The sequence below is a fragment of the Phyllostomus hastatus genome, unplaced genomic scaffold, assembly GCF_019186645.2.
Source record: "Phyllostomus hastatus isolate PE091 unplaced genomic scaffold, TTU_PhHast_1.1 phas_contig_196, whole genome shotgun sequence".
In the NCBI taxonomy this organism is placed as follows: Eukaryota; Metazoa; Chordata; class Mammalia; order Chiroptera; family Phyllostomidae; genus Phyllostomus; species Phyllostomus hastatus.
This window is the reverse complement of record NW_025333709.1, coordinates 37,723,866-37,743,416: the sequence shown is the minus strand read 5'-3', so window position 1 is coordinate 37,743,416 and position 19,551 is coordinate 37,723,866. Positions and strand designations below refer to the sequence as shown.

The 19,551-nt window shown below is 36.1% G+C and overlaps 1 protein-coding gene across 13 annotated transcripts in view; it reads right to left on the bottom strand.

Annotated features, from left to right (window-relative positions):
• The window catches only part of ADGRL3 (adhesion G protein-coupled receptor L3), a 761,150-nt gene that overhangs the window by 100,443 nt on the left and 641,156 nt on the right, over positions 1–19,551 (bottom strand). For all 13 annotated transcript variants that reach the window (XM_045834530.1, XM_045834518.1, XM_045834519.1 and 10 more), the window contains 4 exons: positions 15,573–15,756; positions 14,564–14,686; positions 8,004–8,212; positions 7,140–7,316 (listed from right to left, as the gene is read on the bottom strand). In XM_045834530.1, coding sequence (XP_045690486.1) covers positions 7,140–7,316; positions 8,004–8,212; positions 14,564–14,686; positions 15,573–15,756 — 693 coding nt within the window. The remainder of the gene's footprint in view (positions 1–7,139; positions 7,317–8,003; positions 8,213–14,563; positions 14,687–15,572; positions 15,757–19,551) is intronic.

The following is a 19,551-nucleotide window of genomic DNA, read 5'->3' as shown; positions in this document are numbered from 1 at the left end:
ATGGTTTCTATTTATCCAAATCCATAATTTCAGCTGTTCTCTCCCTACAGCTAATTTTAGATATGTCTTTTCCTTTCATAAACTTAAGAAGACATAGTAAAAGCTAGGTGCCAATTTCTCTTCTCAAAAACAGATGCAAAAGAATATCCTCTCTATCACTAGGTATGTTACTTTTCCTCTCTTCCTTCCTGTCCTATACAAAGATAAGCAGAGTGGAGAATCTATAGAACTTTCTTCTTCTTTCTTTAATAATTTCCCCTACTCATAGCAACTTACTGGAAATGAATCAAAGAAGGCTATAGGCAATTGCTGATCCACTGTAGCATGGGGGAAGGGATACGGCCACAGCATTCTTCATTCATGTTATCTGTCAAGGGACATCAGAGGTGAGGTCTTGTGGTCCTCTGGGGGCCACAGTGGTGGGGGAAAAATTCTCCCATTGCATCCATTCATATTTTGAAATACCTGTCTTATTCCTATTACTCAAAAGTGATATAAAATTCTAAAAACTCTGTCTGGAAATTAAAAGGTATGTGTTTGCTACTTTTTTGGTACGGGGAAGGGGTATGGACAGATGGAGAAGGTGGTAGTTGTCACTCTTTTCTTAAGTAAAAGGGGTGTATTACTCTTGGTTGTCTAGACAAAAATTTAGGCAACTCGAGGATATCTTAAATTGTTACAGACTTAGTTCTAGGTAGTTAAGACTCCAGAATAAATATACTGAATGTCTCAGAGAACTTAAAATTCATAGAGACTAAACTACATAAAGATAAACTATCTTGCAGCCCTGGCTGGCGTAGCTCAGTGGATTGAGCGCGGGCTGGGAACCAAAGTGTCCCAGGTTCGATTCCCAGCCAGGGTACATTCCTGGGTTGCAGGCCATAACCCCCAGCAACCGCACATTGATGTCTCTCTCTCTCTCTCTCTCTCTCTCTCTCTCTCTCTCTCTCCCCCCCTTTCTCCCTCCCTCCCTCCCTTCCCTCTCTAAATAAATAAATAAATAAATCTTAAAAAAAAAAAGATAAACTATCTTGCAAAGTACATATTTCTCACCGAAAAATCTAATTCACACTTTTAGAAAGTATATATTGCATTGACCAAAAAAAAATTTTTCCCATAAGATGGCTCTAGTAGCACTTAGTTTGTCTTTAATTCATTCCAAATAATTTTGTTAGATTACATTGTGACAGCAGTCATAGAGTACATTTAAAAACAAAACAAAACAAAAAAAAAACATTGCCCTCGTTGGTGTGGCTCAGTGGACAGAGTGCTGGCCTGTGAACAAAGGGGTTGCTGGTTCAATTCCCAGTCAGGGAACATGCCTAGGTTGCAGGCCAGGTCACCCATAGGGGATGTGCAAGAGGCAACCACACATTGATGTTTCCTCCTCTCCCTCTCTCCTTTCCCCTCTCTCTAAAAATAAATAAGTGAAATATTTTTAAAAACATCAAATTTGATGATTTTTGTGTAGCCTTTTTAATATTGAAGATGGAAGAAAATAAGCAACATTTTCAGCATAATATGCTTTATTGTTTCAAAAAATGTACAAACACAACAGAAACACAGAGAAAAGGTTTGTGCAGTGTACGAAAAGGTGCTGTCACTGATCAAATGAGTTAAAAGTGGTTTGTGAACTTTCCTGCTGGAGGTTTCTCACTGAATGGTGCTCCATGGTTGGATAGACAAGTTGAAGTTGATAGCAATCAAACTGAGATATTAATTGAGAACCATCAACATTCTACCATGGGGGAGATAGTCAACATACTCAAAATATCCAAATCAATAAAGTTATTGGTGAAAATGAAAAATGTGTCTTTTATTTTATGGAAAAAATCTAAATGGACTTTTTTTGCTAACCCAATATATTATTTAGAGTCAGGGCATGGCTGAAGTTTCCTTTTAAATAAATATATATCTCTCCTGATAGATCTCCTTAATAAATGCATATCAAACTGGTAGATGTAAAACATTAAATATATTACATATATATGGCAGATTGTGCGGTTCCTCTGTTCAGAGTTCTGCACTGAAGTAAAATCCACGCCCGAAGTCCTTCTGGTGACCTTCAAAACTTCTGTCCCAGAACCTCTGACTTGTTCTGCTAACATGCTTTCTCTCTAACTGTTTCCATTCTAATGACCCTGTTCTCCCTGCAATTCCTCAGAAACATCAGGCTCACTTGAGGGTTCACCAGGGTTCAGGGTTTTGTTTTTGTTCCGTTTCCCTGGAAGAATCTTTCCCCAGATGATCTACAAGGCTGATTCTCTCGCATCTCTCTGCTCTTAACACTGAACTTAGAGTCTAGTGGAGGAGGTAGCCAATAAAAATTTATACTGGTAAATAAAGAATGTCAAATTTAAATAAATCTATGAAGGAAATGCATCCTTATAAAACTATTCAATGAGAAGATCTAAGACTAGTTTTTGGTTCGAGAAGGCTGTCAATTGTTTAATGCAAAGTTATTCAAGATATTTAATATAATGAAATATTTCCATTTGACCATTTTTGAAACTATTTTGTTTTTATGAAATAATTTCATATTTGGAGGATATTCAAATCATCAGTTATCTATTTTTTCCCTAAATAAATACACTGTTTAAAGCCCTATATACCAGTTATGATTTTTAATCTCTACCTCCACCTCAAGTCACACTATAAATGGCAAAATATAAAATTAGCATAAATATTTTGGAATGGAAGTGTACAACTTTTAGCATCATACAATAGGCATTTCATTTTTCACTAATAAAAAATTTTTTAAGCTCAAAGTAACATTTCTTTTTGGACTTTCAAGAATAAAGTTATTTTCTTTTAAAAAATAAGTACTTTCATGGGAATCTTCAAAATCTTGCAATGTAAAAGTACCTCATGTTTTATTCTAGCCTAGACAAAGTCTGTCTATAATTTTTGGCACACTGAATCTATGGTAGAGATTTAAAATTTCCAAATTGTCACTGTTTGAATCAATACTAAATTAAGAAATCATTTGAAGCAATGATTTTAAAAAGCAAAATCAATGCCTACACTTAGGCATGAAGTTTGGGTGGAGGCAATAAGATACACTAAGCTAAAAAAAGAGAAAGAGAGAGAGAGAGAGAGAGAGAGAGGAGTATAAACATCAAACTAGAGGAAGTGAAGCCTTTTAAAGATAAAAATCAACATCAACTTAAACTGACAGAAAAGAGGAGGGAGACATTTTATTTTATTATCTCCCAAAGAATTATAATTTGAGTACAGGAAAAGAGGTGATATAAATTGTCAGATTCTTTTCTAAAGCATTTACTTATAATGCTCTGCCAAACCATAGCAGAAATGTTAATTAGTCAGTTAGTTTGAAATTTATCCTCCTGTAAACTAAAATACTTCTCCTACAATTGGTGTTCACAAGAAGAATTACTGGTAAGAGAAGAGGTATCCATTTCAATTTAGTGTGTGTAACATTCTGCTGAACAACAGAAAAACAAACAAACCTGTAGATCATTCCCAATAATGGAAATGTTTTAAAATATCATAAATACTATTTGAGTTTAATACAGAATCACATTACCTAAATATTTGTAATGATTATTCATGTGTGTGTGTGTAATTTATTTTTTACAGAGAAGGGAATGGATGAAGAGAGGAAAGAAACATCAATGTGTGGTTGCCTCTCACACTCCACATGCCCCCTACTGGGGACCTGGCCTGCAACCCAGGCATGTGCCCTGACTGGGAATGAAACCAGCAACCCTTTGGTTCACGTGACCACACTCAATCCACTGAACCACCCCAGCCAGGGCTGTAATGATTATTTTTCTGTCTACAAGAAAAGACAGTCATGTGTTTTTCCTTAAACAGTAGACAAGAGAGAACTGTCAAGTAGTTAAACAGCTGGGTTGCCACCTTGGAACAGAAGCATTTCCTTCTTTTTCTTACCTGCCTATATTGACCTAGCTGTAAAACTCTCTCTCAGCACTGCATTCAAAAATCAGTGTCAATACTTTTCTGCATTGATAAACTAAATTCACTGAGGCCAGGGGCATGGTTTTCTTTACTCCTCACAGTATTTTGTGGGGGTGTGGTAATATGGAATTTTTAAAAAGATAGTAAAGGAAAGCACCTTTGAGAAGGTGACACAGGAGCAAAGACTTGATTGAGATGGCTCTTAAGTACAAGACATCTGTTGTGGAAAGGCAATGAGACTGGTGCAGCTGAAGCCAAGTGAGCAAGGGGAAGAAGTGGGAAAGGAGGTCAAGAGATGCTAATACAGCCAGGATTTGGAATTTTGCTGCTATTGAGCTAAGGAGTCCTTCAGATTGGATCAAAGGTCTGCACTACCTAATTTGCATTTTAAAGGGGTTATAGAGCTGCTTTTTGAAAATGAATCAGAGGAGTGACACAGTCTGACTCACATTTTAAGAGTATCCTTCTGGGCATTATGCTGAGAATAAACTTAAGGAGACAAGAGCAATGAAGGGAGACCAATTAAGGGGCTGTGGCTACAAAATACAGGAGAGATGTTAGTGGCTTGAATCTAGGTGATGAAGATGCTGAGAAGCTGACAGATGCTGGATCTGGCAGGATACACTCATAGGGCTGGATATGAGCATGAGTAGAAAAATACAAAACAAAACAAATTAAAATTTGGTTTTGGGGCAGGTCATCTGGAAGGATGTTACTAAGATGAATAGAATCAGATGAGAGAATACCAACAGTGTAGTTCTACAATTGTGACACTTAATAGAAGTCTAGGTGGACAAGTGAAGTCAGCAGTTGAATCTATGAGTCTGTAGTTAAGAAACGGAGATAGAAATCTGGCAATCGTGAAATGCTGTTTAGAGCCATGTGACTACGTGAGATCACCTAAGGAGAAGAAACAACTTAGAGTGCCTAGACTACATCTAGAATTACACTCGGGGTCACAGCAATTTTGGGAGGTCATGGAGATGAAGAGGAACAGCAAAGGAAGCTAAAAAGGGTGAGTTGCTGAAGAAGAAACAAGAGAGAATGGTGAATCCAAGGCAAAGTGAAGAAAATGTTGCAGGACTGTGGGGAATGCAAATTGCCCAAAAGTTACCTTACAAAGTACATCCACCCATCCTTCAGAGAAGGGTACTTGTTTGAAAAGTGCTGTTAGAGCAGTCCCGTCTTAGTTGGATGATCCTCCTGTGTCCCTACATCACAGTGTTGACCCAACTACAATACTACTCAGTCATGAATGCACCTTCACCTTTGCCTTTGCCTTCCCCTCATATATGAGCTCCCTGAGGGCCAGAAGCTTCACTGTAACATGAAATCTAGAAATATCTCTGGCAGATGGGAGGGGGAAGTTATGTTTATTGAGAATATACCATATAGTAGGCAACTTGTCAATACCTCTACTCAGATATTTAAAAATAGTGGTAACGAAAGAATGAAGGAAGGGCTGAAAGAACAGCAGAGATCACACAGATGAAAGATGAGGGCAACTCAGTACACAGGTTGAGCCCTGGAGTGAAATCCCACGCATCAGGGAACCATGGCTTAGTAACAGTAACTCAAGATTACTCAGCTAACTCATCTTGCTCTTGTCCAAGATTGTCAACCAAATTCTCCAAAATAATTTTGTTTCCATTACCAATTTACCTGCAGAGGTAGAAAGTGACAACTGCAAGCATAAATAACTGTTCTGACTCCCTGCTGTATTTCTTGCTGTGAAATAAGTTAGCCTTCTATTTTAAACATTAGTGTAATGAAAGTTTGGTTAGTGTGTCAACTCTTTGGACTTCTAGATATGATCAATCCACTTGCTTCCTGTTGTTCAAGGGTAAACATCAAGTTGTGAAATCAAAATGGGACCGACTTAGGTAATCAGAAGAGTATGTGATACAAGAAATGCAAGACATACATGCTGTGTGGCTGACTGATAAAGGCAAATATTGATTTCCACTTATTATATCCCTTGTTGACACACGATAATAGTCACAGTCAGGATTCTTGTATAACAGACTGGGCAGACGTTGTTATGAAATGAACTGAGCAAAATGGTATTTGTTGTTGCTTCAAGTGTGATCTCTCTTTTTTTTTTCTGAGTTTGAAATGATTCCCTAAGCTGCAAAATAGAATCCTGGAGCCATACTAATGCATGCCAAGTTTAAAGCTAACATTTGTTAGTGCGGCCAAATTGCTAAGCTAGATCAATTTTCAATGCCCTGACAAATGTGTTGTAGTTCTTTAAAGACAAAAATGTGAACTGTGCTGACACAGCTAAGGCAATTTACTCTTAAGGCGTAACTGGGCTTGCATTTGGTCTCCCTCTGGGACACTTGTACCATCTTTAACTTCAACAGTGTCAAAGAAAATTTTGGATGGAAATATTTGGATCAATGACAACAGGTAGATAAAACTTTGCTACAGTTTTCCCTTTTCTAAATTTGTTACACAGTAATACTTCCTCTATATCTATTGACATGAGGGAGATGAAATTCACAAGTATATAATTTTTTGTTAATGACTCATCTATCAATCTCCATAAACATGTTAATCAGAACATTGCATTTTTATGTCTTGAATATATCTAAAATCTAAATCCTCTTCACACCTTCCATGATAGCCAGAGTCACGCTGGGAAAAGATGGATGCTGCCAAGTAAGTGATGAATCTGACTTTGGAAACTATCATGCGGATTTTTCCTTAGGATAGTGTCTTCCTGAATGGACAAAACCCATTACATTATGTTAGAATTGCTAAGCTCTTTCCATTACTATGCATTTTGCATTGTGCTCAATGACTGCTTTTCTGAATCATTTTGACAGCATTTAAACCCATGCACAGTTCCTTAGTCTTCCACATACCAGATCCCAGCTCCTAACCTCACCATATGGGCTTTTGATCCTTGTCCTTTCTTGCCATGTTCATGAGGTCTGGCATTTATTCATAGAGTATAAAACCAGGGGAGAGAAAAGCAAACTTCAGTTTTATGAACTATGTTGACAATAGAAAAAAGGAGTTCTTTGAATCATCTAGAAGTATGTGGGTTGAACACCAGAAAGTTCCTGAATAAGAATACTATGGAAGTAGAAAAACTCTGAAGTGAGACATGAGACCGGCCCAAAGAGTCAGGACTTTTTGCAGTTAGTGTCCTGATTGTATGCATTTTCATTTCATGGTATATATCTTACCTTAACTTCCACATGTGCCATCAGTACTGCAAAATTGGTTAGGTGGTTACAAGAGCATGTAGTATGTGTCTTATTTGTTGTCAGAAGCCGACAGCCTTGGGTTGACCAATAACCTGTCATTGTGCGTTTGGAGTAGCTCCAAAATGAGCAGTTTGGGTTGAAATTTTCCTCGGACTGCTACAGGGAAAAAAATCAATAAAACCAATAACTGCTTTATGATCACATAAATTAGGCAGACATTTTCTTTATGTCAATACAACGTCATACTCTGTTACAATTTTTGTGAAGATGTCTACAAATGTTTTCCTATTAAGTGGGACTCATCATTTCTAAGTAATTTTGTTGTTGTCTATTCTCCTCCACTTAGGGGTGAGTTTACTTTTTCACAAATTAATATTTAAGTAATGCTAATACCAATGTCTCAGCACCACACCAATTAACTTCAAAGTAAAATATCTTGCGGAGTAAAGGAGTCAATTGCTCTAAAGGATAAACTTCCGAAAGGATGGTCTTTAGAAATCTGTGTTCAATTTAGAATACAGTCTTAGCATAGCACAAAATATATCTATACACAAAGACCTAATTACTTGTAATATCCTATGTGAAGCCATGTCTAGTTCTACTGAATATATTGCTGTTTCTTTTTAATTATGGAGAAGCATTTATAAATCTATCTCTGAATGTTTTTGTCATAAAGCATTTACATATTGAGAAACATTCTCTTTCCTCATTTCAGAAAAAAAAACTGCCACTATCATGTAATAGGTTTTGAATTGCTGTATTACAAAAAAAATAGACTTTGTGTTCATGCTGTAACAAATATAGATAATGTGGGCAACTGAACTTAATATGCTACTGTCTTACCTTAATGTGTTTAACCGTGAACACCACAGGATCAGCCAAATAAACTTTATTACTGAATTCCTTGTTTATTGCTGCTGTGATAACAGGGGAGTTGACAATAACAGAATGGTTGGTGGACATAGCTTCTGTTCCCAACTTCATGCTGGCATTCTCCGTGGACAAATAAGGACCCAAGTTGTTATACAGAACAAAGGCCACTCTGATCTCTCCTAAAATAAATGCAAATGTGAAATATAAATTGGGGAGAAACTGTGATGACTTTGTACATTCCAATTAAATTATATAGTTTCAATTAGATTATAATCAAATTGTATAATACATATGCTCCACAAAAGTTAAGCATTAATTTTAACCAAAGTGCCAAGTCATTCATTAGAAAAGGAAATCAAAGATGCTGGAACAACTACATAGAAGTATTAAAAGAAAAAAACCTCAATCCTTTTCTCTCCCCATACTGAAAACTTAATTCAAGATCATTCACAAACATAAACATAAAAAGCAGAACCATAAAGCTTCTGGAACAAACTATAGAATATCTTTGTGATCCTAGGGAATGCAAAGATGACTTAGTTAGGACCCCAGAAACACTAATTATAAAAGAAAAGAATGGCAAACTGATTTTTACCAAAATTAAAATCTTATGTCAATCAAAATATAACATTAAGAAAATGAATAGGCAAACCACAGACTAGAAAAAAATATATCTGACTCATAAATACATACAACATTTCTTTCAACAGCAAAAGAATAAATACCAGACTAAAATGACAAAATACATAAACACACACTTTAGAAGAAAAGATAGATGATAGGCTAAAAGACATATAAAAATTAGCAGCATCATTGGTAATGAGGGAAATAAGAATTATAATCACACTGAGATACCATTTCATACCCACTAGAATATCTCAAATCAAAAAGACTGTCCACACTAATGTTGATAAGGATATGGAAAAATTGCAACTCTTGTACATTTCTGGAGAAAGTATAAAATATTCACCTATTTAGAAAAAAGTTTGGCAATTTCTTACAAAGTCAAACACATATCTACCTTTTTCTAGATCAGTGAAGACATAAATTTACAATGGAAAGAAAAAACTTGTGTAAGGATGGTTATAGCATCATTATTCATAATAGCACCAAACTGGAAACAACTCAAATACCTGTTAATAAAAGAATTAATTATGGCATATTAATATAATGCAATCTAATATGCATCAATAAAGAAAAAAACTACTATACTGATTAATGGAGCATCATGATTGAATCCCAAAAATATTGAGTTAGAGAAGACAGAGAGAAAAGAGTATACACTGTATGAATTCAGTTATACAAAGCCTATGATTTCAGTTATATAAAGCCTAAGAACAGACCAAAGTTGTCTATATAATAGTAATGAGAAGAGAGTAGTTTCATCAGGTGGGGACGGGGGGTAAGCAGAATGGAAAGAGGCACCAAGGAATTTTCTGGGTAATAGAAGAGATTTATAGCTTATATTATAAGGCATTATAGAGGATATATATATAATTGTCAAATTCAACAAGCTAAACACTTTTAAGATATGTGCATTACATTGCATAAAAATAAATATAAGGATGCAAAATTTTTACCTGTCTTAAACCTCAATTATGTTCTTTTAAGGTTACTATCTCCATACATCCTTCTACCTTATTTTTTCCCTTATGATAATCTCTTACAGATAATCCCCTGTAAAAGCAACCATCTTTTAAAATCATCTTTCCTTTCTTAAAGAGGTCAAGCCTTTTATTATGAATTCATATTGCTCCAATAAGAGGTAAGGCCCTGACTACTACAGATATTAAGGCAAGTAAGTCACAGTTTTTGTCATTAACATCTTAAAATCAAGCGGGAATACAGACAAATGAATTATATATTTTTGAGGAGGGAGAGGACTGTCCAACATCTAAACTGTGTTTCCATGTTTGGAAAATTCCATACTCTTAGGGATTAAGAGACACAAAATTGGCATATACTTGCTTTCTCAGACTGCCATGCAAAGAGGTTGCTCTGGGCTCCTCGGCGACATATACCCAATCAGATGCCCTAGCATTGGACTTTGGACGAGGATTTAGTGACATAGGAAGGAGGGGGTGGAACAGCAGCAGCCTTCACTTGTGACACTAGTGACAGCTACGATTCTGGGCAATGGTACACGCTGCTATCAGCGTTCTTGCTTTCGTGTGTTTTGGGGCCTGATTCTCCAGCCCTCTCAGTGATTCTGTGAGGTATGTATATGAGGTATCTATTATGAAAAGAGCTACATAAAGGAAAGGGGCGTTCTTTAACTTTCAATCCACATCTGTTAACATAGTACAGAGCAAACAATAGTAATTCACCAAATACTTTCTGGGTTCTTACAACACAGAATTGAATTTTAGTTCTTTCCTCAAGATTTAGTATAAAAATGCTGATTTTTAGAAGGCTAACATAAGACCATTGATGTATTTTTCTTCTTGACTATAACAACTTTTATTTTATTGATTTATAATTGATTGATATTCATACCAATTTCCACTTGCAGGATGGTGTCATGTTGCTGTTTCTGTAGGTAGCAGCCAGAAATGAGAGGCCCAAGGAAAAATAAAGTAGAGCCTCACCATTACAATCTAACAGAGAACTTAAAGCAGGCATCTGGAGACAAAAGGAAGTCATGTCTCACCACTTAACTCAGCAGCGCTGAGCCTGGTCCCATAAGATTGCCAGGTGTTCCGAACATCACAACAGGGATAGCGCATGAGGAAGGGAGCCCTTGAGACTCCGTGCTGGGAAAGGGAGCCGAGGTAACAATTTCACTAAGACCAAGAGCCTTTACTAACTGAGAAAGAAAGTCCTTGTAGCTGTACATTATTCCCAAGGTTTAGAAGCGGGAGTCAGAGGGGGAACCTAGAAACTGACTGTAGTATATAACCCCTAAACCCCAGTAGTCAGTGCACTCAGATTACCTGGGTGTCCATTTGCAGCCTCGGCTCAAATGTATAGAACGAACTTACTAACAACTTTATTTCTTTTAAACATGGGGCATTTAAGCTAGCCAGGTGCCTGCTTGCAGCTTCGTGCTCCTATGTATTTCATAAACAAACTTGCTATCTCATTTCCATTATACTTCTTGTCTCTTGCTTGCATTTTTCTTTTGCGAGACAGACAAGAACCTAGAAAAAAGCTCAGGGCTTGGGAGTCCTGACTCAGATCTCTCCCCAGTAACATGACATCTGACCTTGTTTTACCAGCACCTTTGGTGATTTGAATTTATATATCTCATATATGCAAAATATATGTATTTTACAAATCCTCCACTCCAAAATTAAATCTTCTCTCTCTCTCACACACATACACATACACACACACTACATTAACTTGGTCAATAAAATAAATGAACACAAAACCTAATATGATTAATGTAGACATACATATACAATCTTCTTTAGTTTTGTCTCTGGAAGTTCACATATTTATTTGATAAATTTTTAGTGAGTGTATCCAGGCACTAGTGTTACATCAGTGAATAAATTAGAAAAGGTCTCTGCTGTTATGGAGTTTATTGCCTAGAGAGAGGGTCAGATGATAAGCAGGTAATAAAATAATAATAATAATAATAATAATAATAATAATAATAATAACAACAACAACAATAATTTTTATGGTAGCAAATGAATAAGTGCTATGAAGAAGAACTGGCATAAAATGGCTAATCGAAGTGTCTACCTTTAGGGAGATAGGGAAAACCTTCCCAAAGAGTTAATATTTATACTGAATACTGAATGATATGTAGCTTCTATACAAAGAATTGCAAAAATTGCATCCCAGGAAGGAAAAAAGAAGCACAAAAAGCTGAGGACACTCTTGGTGTGTTCAAGGAACAGCATCAAAACAAGAGTAGGGAACAACACCCTTGTGCAGTGTTGGTCGGCAGGTAAATCAGTACAGTGAGTATGGTAAGCAGTATGAAGGGTCCCTCAAAAAATTAAAAACAGAATTACCGTATCATCCAGCAGTTTCAGCAATTTCACATTTGGGTATTTACCAGAAGTGGGAACACTAACTTGAGAAGATCTATGCACCAGACCTCCATGTTCCCTGAAGCATTATCATACAAATGACGAGTCATGGAAATAAGCCAAGTGTTCATGGATAGATAAATGGATAAAGAAAATGTGGGATATACAAATACAATGAAATGTATTTGAATATTCAACCATAAAAAAGAAATTCTGCCAATTGTGACAATATGACTGAATCTTTAGGGCATTAGCTGAGTGAAATAAGTCAGAAAGAGAAATACAAATACCGTATGACCTCAATTATGAGGCCTGTCCAGAAAGTATCCAGCCATGCACTATGACAAAGAGACATTTATTGAACAAGATACAAGAAACATTGTACACAGGACAATGACACCTCAGTCTCCTTCATAGTAGGCACCTTGGGACCTCACACAGTTCTCTAAACTGCAGAACGATGTTCCTTCTGCTCCGGTAGCAGAAGCCAAGGAATGAATTTGCCACAATATGTTTCATGCCAAGATCCTGTGTTAAAACATCTCCGACACAATAGTTTTTGAAATCCCCAGATCAGCGTCTAGTGCTCCCACTGTGGGTCAGCAGCCTTTGTTGATTGCAGTCTGTACACGTTTGACATTCTCAGGCACTCTACTTGTGGCAGGCCTTCCAGAAAGTGGGTCACTTTCAACAGATCCTTGACCATCTTTGAAGCATTTGTGCCACACTTTTCTTTGCACTACACTCATTGTATCATCCTGAAAGCCTTCTGAATCATCTAAATAGTTTCCGTGGAAGAATGTTCAAACTTAACGGAAAGTTTGATGCAGATCCCTTGCTCTATTTGCTCAGTCATTTTGTATGCAACTGCCACACAGTACACATGCTCACACAATGGCATCTAGAGCCCTCGCTGACTAGTACGGTGAAGGCATCATTGTTCACACATATGCATTCTGGTCCACTTCCTTGGCTGCCAAGTTACATTGATGTCTCACAAACGATTCTGGTTTCATTAACAATGGCTGGACTTTTTCTGGACAGACCTTGATATACAAGGTATTGATATATATTACTTGAAAATCTTAAGTAAAAAACATGTCATAACTGACTGGGGGTTCCCAGAGGTGAGAGTGGGGAAAAAACAGAAAAAAATGCGTTAAGGGGAGCAAAGGGTACAGTATTGTGACTATGGTTAATACTGTATTGCATATTTTGAAAATTAAGACAATAAATCTTAAATGTTTAAAAGAAAGCCAATAGTAACTCTATGGTGGTTAACCAGCCTTATTGTGCTGTTCATTTTGCAACATATACAAATATCAAATTATTATGTTGTATACCTGAAACTAGTATGTTATATGTCAATTATATCTCAATAAAAATGAAGACCTGAGACTAAACTGTTAGGATCACAGAGCGAGTGCTAACCACAGGAGTGACGTGGGGCACATGAAGCTGGAAGGAGGTGGACTAGGCAACACATGGTAGGGCTAGTCATTTGATTTCATTCTACGTATAACTGTAAGCAAACGGGAAAGATTGTTGTTTCAGGAAGAACATTTGTCAGTAGGATATGGTATTTGAAGACAAGAGTGAAAGGGAAGCCAGTTAGCAAGCTAGTATAGGACTCTGATTTTGTTCTACATAAAATCTTACTACTGCCTCTAGATCCACATGGTCAAATTGGCAACACAATAAAGATTTACAATTTCAATCTTATAAGATTCCCAGCACTTAAAAAGAATTTTTCTTGGCTGACAACAAACATAATTTGTTTTCCTTGATATTACTTAACAGGCTATTAAAAAAAATGTTCACCCTGCAATGTGAAACATCAGCTTTGAGTTGGTTGCTAGGACTTGAGGTCATCTTCCTATCACTAACAGGTTAAAAGATCTTACTTCCTTGGCAAAAACATACATTTTCAAATTAATATTAATGAAGCTTGAGATATAGCATCTCTATGGGATTATTTATTTATTTAATTTTAAATACCTTCAGTGAATTTAATCCAGTCCTAAACTGGCCTATGTTTATGAGTTCCACTCCACAGAAGCATCTCCTCACATTAAACTTTCTGTATGATGTGTGAAAGAAAAACATACAAATACCTAGCCCCAAAAAGAAGTAAATAAGGAAAAAAAAATGTAACCTTAAAATTACACGTAAAATTTTCACTGAAAATTTTAGAAACCAAATCTGACAACACAGTAAGGGTTATGACTTTCAAGGGAAAAAGTCGGATCATCTGGATTTCCTAATTTTCAAACATCTCTCATATTCCACTTTGTGACATTTCACTGCAACTGACACAATTTCCAAATCTGAGAATATTGTAAAACAAATGCCATTGCTATACTGTTTGTGCCGGACATAGAAAGAGGAGGAATAGCAAGAGAATGAGAACAGTGGAGCAAGAGAAGACATACAGCAGATGACTTGGGCATCATAATTTGAACAACATGTTTAAAATTCCAAGCCAAGAAGCTATGGAATGCATTGATGACAAGTGTGACTCTATCAAGCTATACTGTGACATACCATTTCGCCCATTTTGCTTTAACGTATTTGCAGAAAGCTGTATAGTGCTTCCATGAGCCATGGTTTCTGGAAATTTTAAGTCTTCTAAGTTCCCTTCTGTGCTCAGCCTTGCAACTTCCAACTCTGTCAATAGCAAAGAGATATGAGCGCTTATTGAGAAATGTTACAAAGCTAATTTCCTAAATCACTGGAATAATTCTGAAATCAAAATATTGGAATTAATCTTCTATTTGTTATGCTTTACAGTAGTTCAATCTTTTATTTAGAAAGTATTCTTTTACAATCATAAGGTTTTTTTTTTAAAATAAAGCAAATAAAAGCTGTGAAAATTAGGCAAATAAGAATTTAAATGTATCAGGAGTTAAAATTTAAAATTCAAACTCAAATCTTTATACTTTGTCATTGACTTAAAGTTTATTTTCAAAATAATATCTCTATTTTATGCATTAGATAAAAATACTTTCATAATCTAGATTGCACCATTTTATCAATATTGATCTATCATTAAATCTAATAAGTTGGAAACAGCTTTATCAAATCTTTTGAAATAAAACTGTCAACTATATCCTTATATACAATAAAATAGATTTATACTCTTTATGAGCCAATAACACAATTATCAAAAATTGTTTTAACCCCCAACTTCAATGACTGATTTCTTTACAGTATGTAATTCAGAGGCACTCCTATAATAACTGAAGTGACTCATAAGCCCTGCACTATGGAGCTTATGCGTATAAACAAATATACATTAAATACTAACATAAAATTAAATGGACCTCACTGTAAGTGATCTCAAGCTAATACATCCAATATTGGCATGTCCTAAGAAGGGTAACAAAGATGATTACGAAGGCTTTTTTAAACCAATGACAGGTGATATCTTCTTAATTATAGGAAAAGAATAGAGTATCATTCATAATATCTAGGCCACCATAAATACTTTTTTCTTTTCCCTCTCCTACTGTACAACTCTCTTTGGCCCTTTTGTAGAACCAAGGCCACTTACGAATATTGTCTGTGTTCTCCCTGACAATGTCAGTCTTCAGAAGGTTATCAGCCAGCACAAAGGCGCTTTCCTCCACAGTGTCCAGCAACATGGTGGCTGCACGGAGTTGATCGCTTGTAGTCAGGTCTCTCCACGCATTCAAGGCTTGTGGCTGGAGGAGGTTGTTAACTGTCTCGACCATTGCCTAAGAGAGGAAGAACAGAATGACAGAGGTCTCTAGTGAACCCACCAAGCTGTCAGACATCCAGGTGTACATGTTGCCGAGCAAGCAAGGATCAGCAGTGTGCATGAGTTCAGTATTGTCCCAGCCTCCCCTGTGACATGCCACAGCAGAAGCATTCATTATTTTGTTCTGTAAAACCTGAGCTGAGACCTTGCGAGGCAAGAGGAAAACCCGCTTTTGTTTGGAAGGACAAAAATATAGCCATGCTTGTTTCTTAGAATGAACAGCAAAGGCTTCATTAAGACTATAATCAGAGCTTTAAATTATTTGGCTGGCAAATTGCTGTCAAGTAATTTAAACCAATACTTTTATTACACCATCCACAGAAAATAATTTTTCTATATATCACCATAAAACTAGATGCTGAACACAACAAAAACTAAAAGGATGTCTATAGATAGGACAATACAGGAATTTTTTGCCTATCCTTTGAGGCCTCACTCAGCACACCATTTTTTTTTCTTAGCCAGCTAGTGAAATGTCAGAATGGGGAAAATATCAAAGCATACATACTCCCAGGAGCTTTGGATATGTTATGTGTGGAGAGAAACCTTCACACTGTTTACTGTTGTGGAGGAGAATAAACAGTTGGAACTTGCTACTTATGGCCCTCAGGTGCTTTTCCTTAAAAAAATCAGCAGTAGGTACACTCACATGTAGAGATAAAGCACCACATTTCACATTGCTTCATCCAAAAGAATCATCTCTGTAGTCATATTTCCTGCGGTTACCTTTATGTGCCAGGTTACAAAGAAAAAATAGCTCTCCAAATAAGGCCTTCTTAAGGTTTCATTCAAACACAGAGAATTGCAAAATAGAAAAATACATCTCAAGTTTGAACGGAATCATCCCTGAGCCCTTTGATTATGAAATACCCATTTTATCCAGAAATGAAGTTAAATAAACAGCCAACACAAGCAATTTCTAGGCAGCACATAGGTTTTAAAACAGCATTCACATTATTGACAAGTTGGTAGAGAGATTGGGAGAGACTGGAGAAATAGACAGTACTTTGCAATGTTTTCTTCTGGTTGGTGTTTTCATAGTAACCAAGTAACAACTCTTAAAAATTCAGCTTCATAATGAAACACCTTGGCTGACAATTAACACCAGCCTCAAAAACTAATTTGCCTTTTGATAAAAGTTGTTTTTCTTGATATTTTTCCTAGCTATTCCAAGTTCTGGCCAAGTGTCAATTTCACTGGACTTTTATGTAAAATAGTCCTACTTGGAACTTGAAGACTTTGCATCATTTAAAAAAAATCTTTCATGAGTCTAACGAATGGGAGTTAAAACATGACCTAGAAGACAGACAAAAGCATCTCCGGATCACACCAAAATGAGCTGCTTTCCAGGAAGTTTTCTATTGGGGTGATGCCAACAGGATAAGCCAAAAACGTTGGTGCCCGATAGAAAACAAACAAACAAACAAAAGTTTTGTTATTTTCTGAAGCCAAATAAAGAACACCAATCTCTTAAATTCAAGGAAGTATTCTTTCCGGGATTAGAAGATCTTCTGAGTGCATTAGAAATGCTCTGAAAATCCCACTGGCCACAGGAATTATGCCTGTCCTGTAAGGAACAGCCAATCTAACAGTAGTCAGTAATTTTCCATTTATTAATTTTAACCTCATCCCAGGGAAAAATATTTTGAAGACAATACAATATTTATGTCCTGGCCTTTATTACTTTTAATTTTGTAATTAAAAATGCAAAAGGAAAAAATAACAAAAAAAGAAACAACTATGATCAACTCATGCAAAGTTCTAAACAGGAACCTTTTTATAGGAGACTGCTTTAATTAAAATGCCATGTCTTTGAATTGATAGCAATGAACCAAAGGCACTCCTTACTAATTTATCTTAGTTTTGCAACTGAAAATGCATAAAGGGCAATATCTCTTCATAGTTATAAATTATGAGTACATTTTCAACTACTGTATCTTCCTTTGAGAGACAGTCTTTAGAGAAACCTTCTATTAGAGCCCCCCAAATTTCCAAGTATATCATAGAAATATTGGACTTAAAATATGGCCCTAAACTGCCTCCTTACACCACATACAAGAATAAATTCAAAATGGATTAAAGTGTTAAATGTTAGACTCAAAACCATAAAAATCCTAACAGAAAACACAGGCAGCAAAATCTTGGACATTGCTTGTAGAAATATTTTATCAGATATATCTCTCCAGGGAAAGGAAACAAAAGAAAAAAATAAACAAGCAGACTACATCAAACTAAGAAGGTTTTGTACAGCAAAGGAAAACATCAACAAAAGAAAAGACAACCCATAGGATGGAAGAACATATTCACCATTACACCTGATAAGGTGTTAATATTCAAAATTGATAAAGAACTTACAAAACTCAACACCAAAAAATCAAACAACCCAATCAAAAAATGGGTAAAGGACCTGAACAGACACTTCTCCAAAGAGTACATACAGATGGCCAATAGACATATGAAAATATGTGGGACATAGCTAATCATCAGAGAAATGCAAATTAAAAACACAATGAGATATCATATAACACCTGTCCGAATAGCTATCATCAATAAATCAACAAACAGTAAATGATGACAGGGATGTGGAGAAAGGGAAATCTTTGGGCATTTTTGGTGGGGTGTAGATTGGAGGAGCCACTATGGAAAGTGGTAAAGAGTTACCTCAAAAAATTAAAAATGGACCTAGTTTTTCACCCAGTGATTCCACTTCTGGTAGTATATATCTGAAGGAACCCAAAACACTAATTCTTAAGAAAATAAGCACTCCTATGTTCATTGCAGCATTATTTGCAATTGCCAAGACATGGAAGCAGCCTAAGTGTCCTTCAGTAGATGACTGGATAAAACATTTATGGGACATTACACAATGGGATACTATTTGGCCACAAAAAAAAAAAAGAAAAGATTACCTTTTGCAACACTGTGGATTGACCTGGAGAACACCATGCTAAGTGAAATAAGCTAGTCAGAAAAAGAAATGCCATATGATTTCACACATAAGTGGAATCTAGTGAACAAACTGAACTAACAAGCAAAACAGAGACAGACTCATAGATGGAGAGCAGGAGGACAGCTAAGGTGGTAGGGGGTTAGGGGATGAAGGGATTGAGCAAAAAAGCAAAAGGACTCATGGATATGGACAATATTGTGGTGATTGCAGGGTGGAGGGAAGTATAAGGGTACTAAATGATAATGAAGAAATACAATAAATTTTTTTTTAAAATAAAGAAAATAAAAATGCTTTGTTAAATCTTAGATAAATAAAAAGTTTTTGTTTATTTGAGAAAAAATATGGCCCTAAAATTTGAGTGGGTAAAGACACAAATATAACATTTATTTTTACTATAAAAACACTAATGATTGTTTAAGTATAATTGCAAGGAAATGTCAATACAAGGCTTGAAAGACAAAGTTCTGTAGAACCAGAATGTGGGATTTAGAACTGCATCTGCTGAGATTCCATCTGGACTCTGGCACTTATTAGCTGTGTGATAATGGGCAAGTTATTTAACTTCTCTGTACTTCATCTGCAAATTGGCAATAATAATACAATCACTTCCAGGTTGCCTGGCTCATACTAAATGCCTGAAGTGTAATCTTTATGTTAATTTGACATAAAAGTCCAGTGTAGGGAAAAGAGAGGTTGTCAAGGAAGCAAGCACAAGTCCTGCCTGATAACTGCAAAATATTCCATCTGAAGTGAGATCTGAAATGAATAACTCTTTTGCAAATGAAGTCTCCATGAACAGCC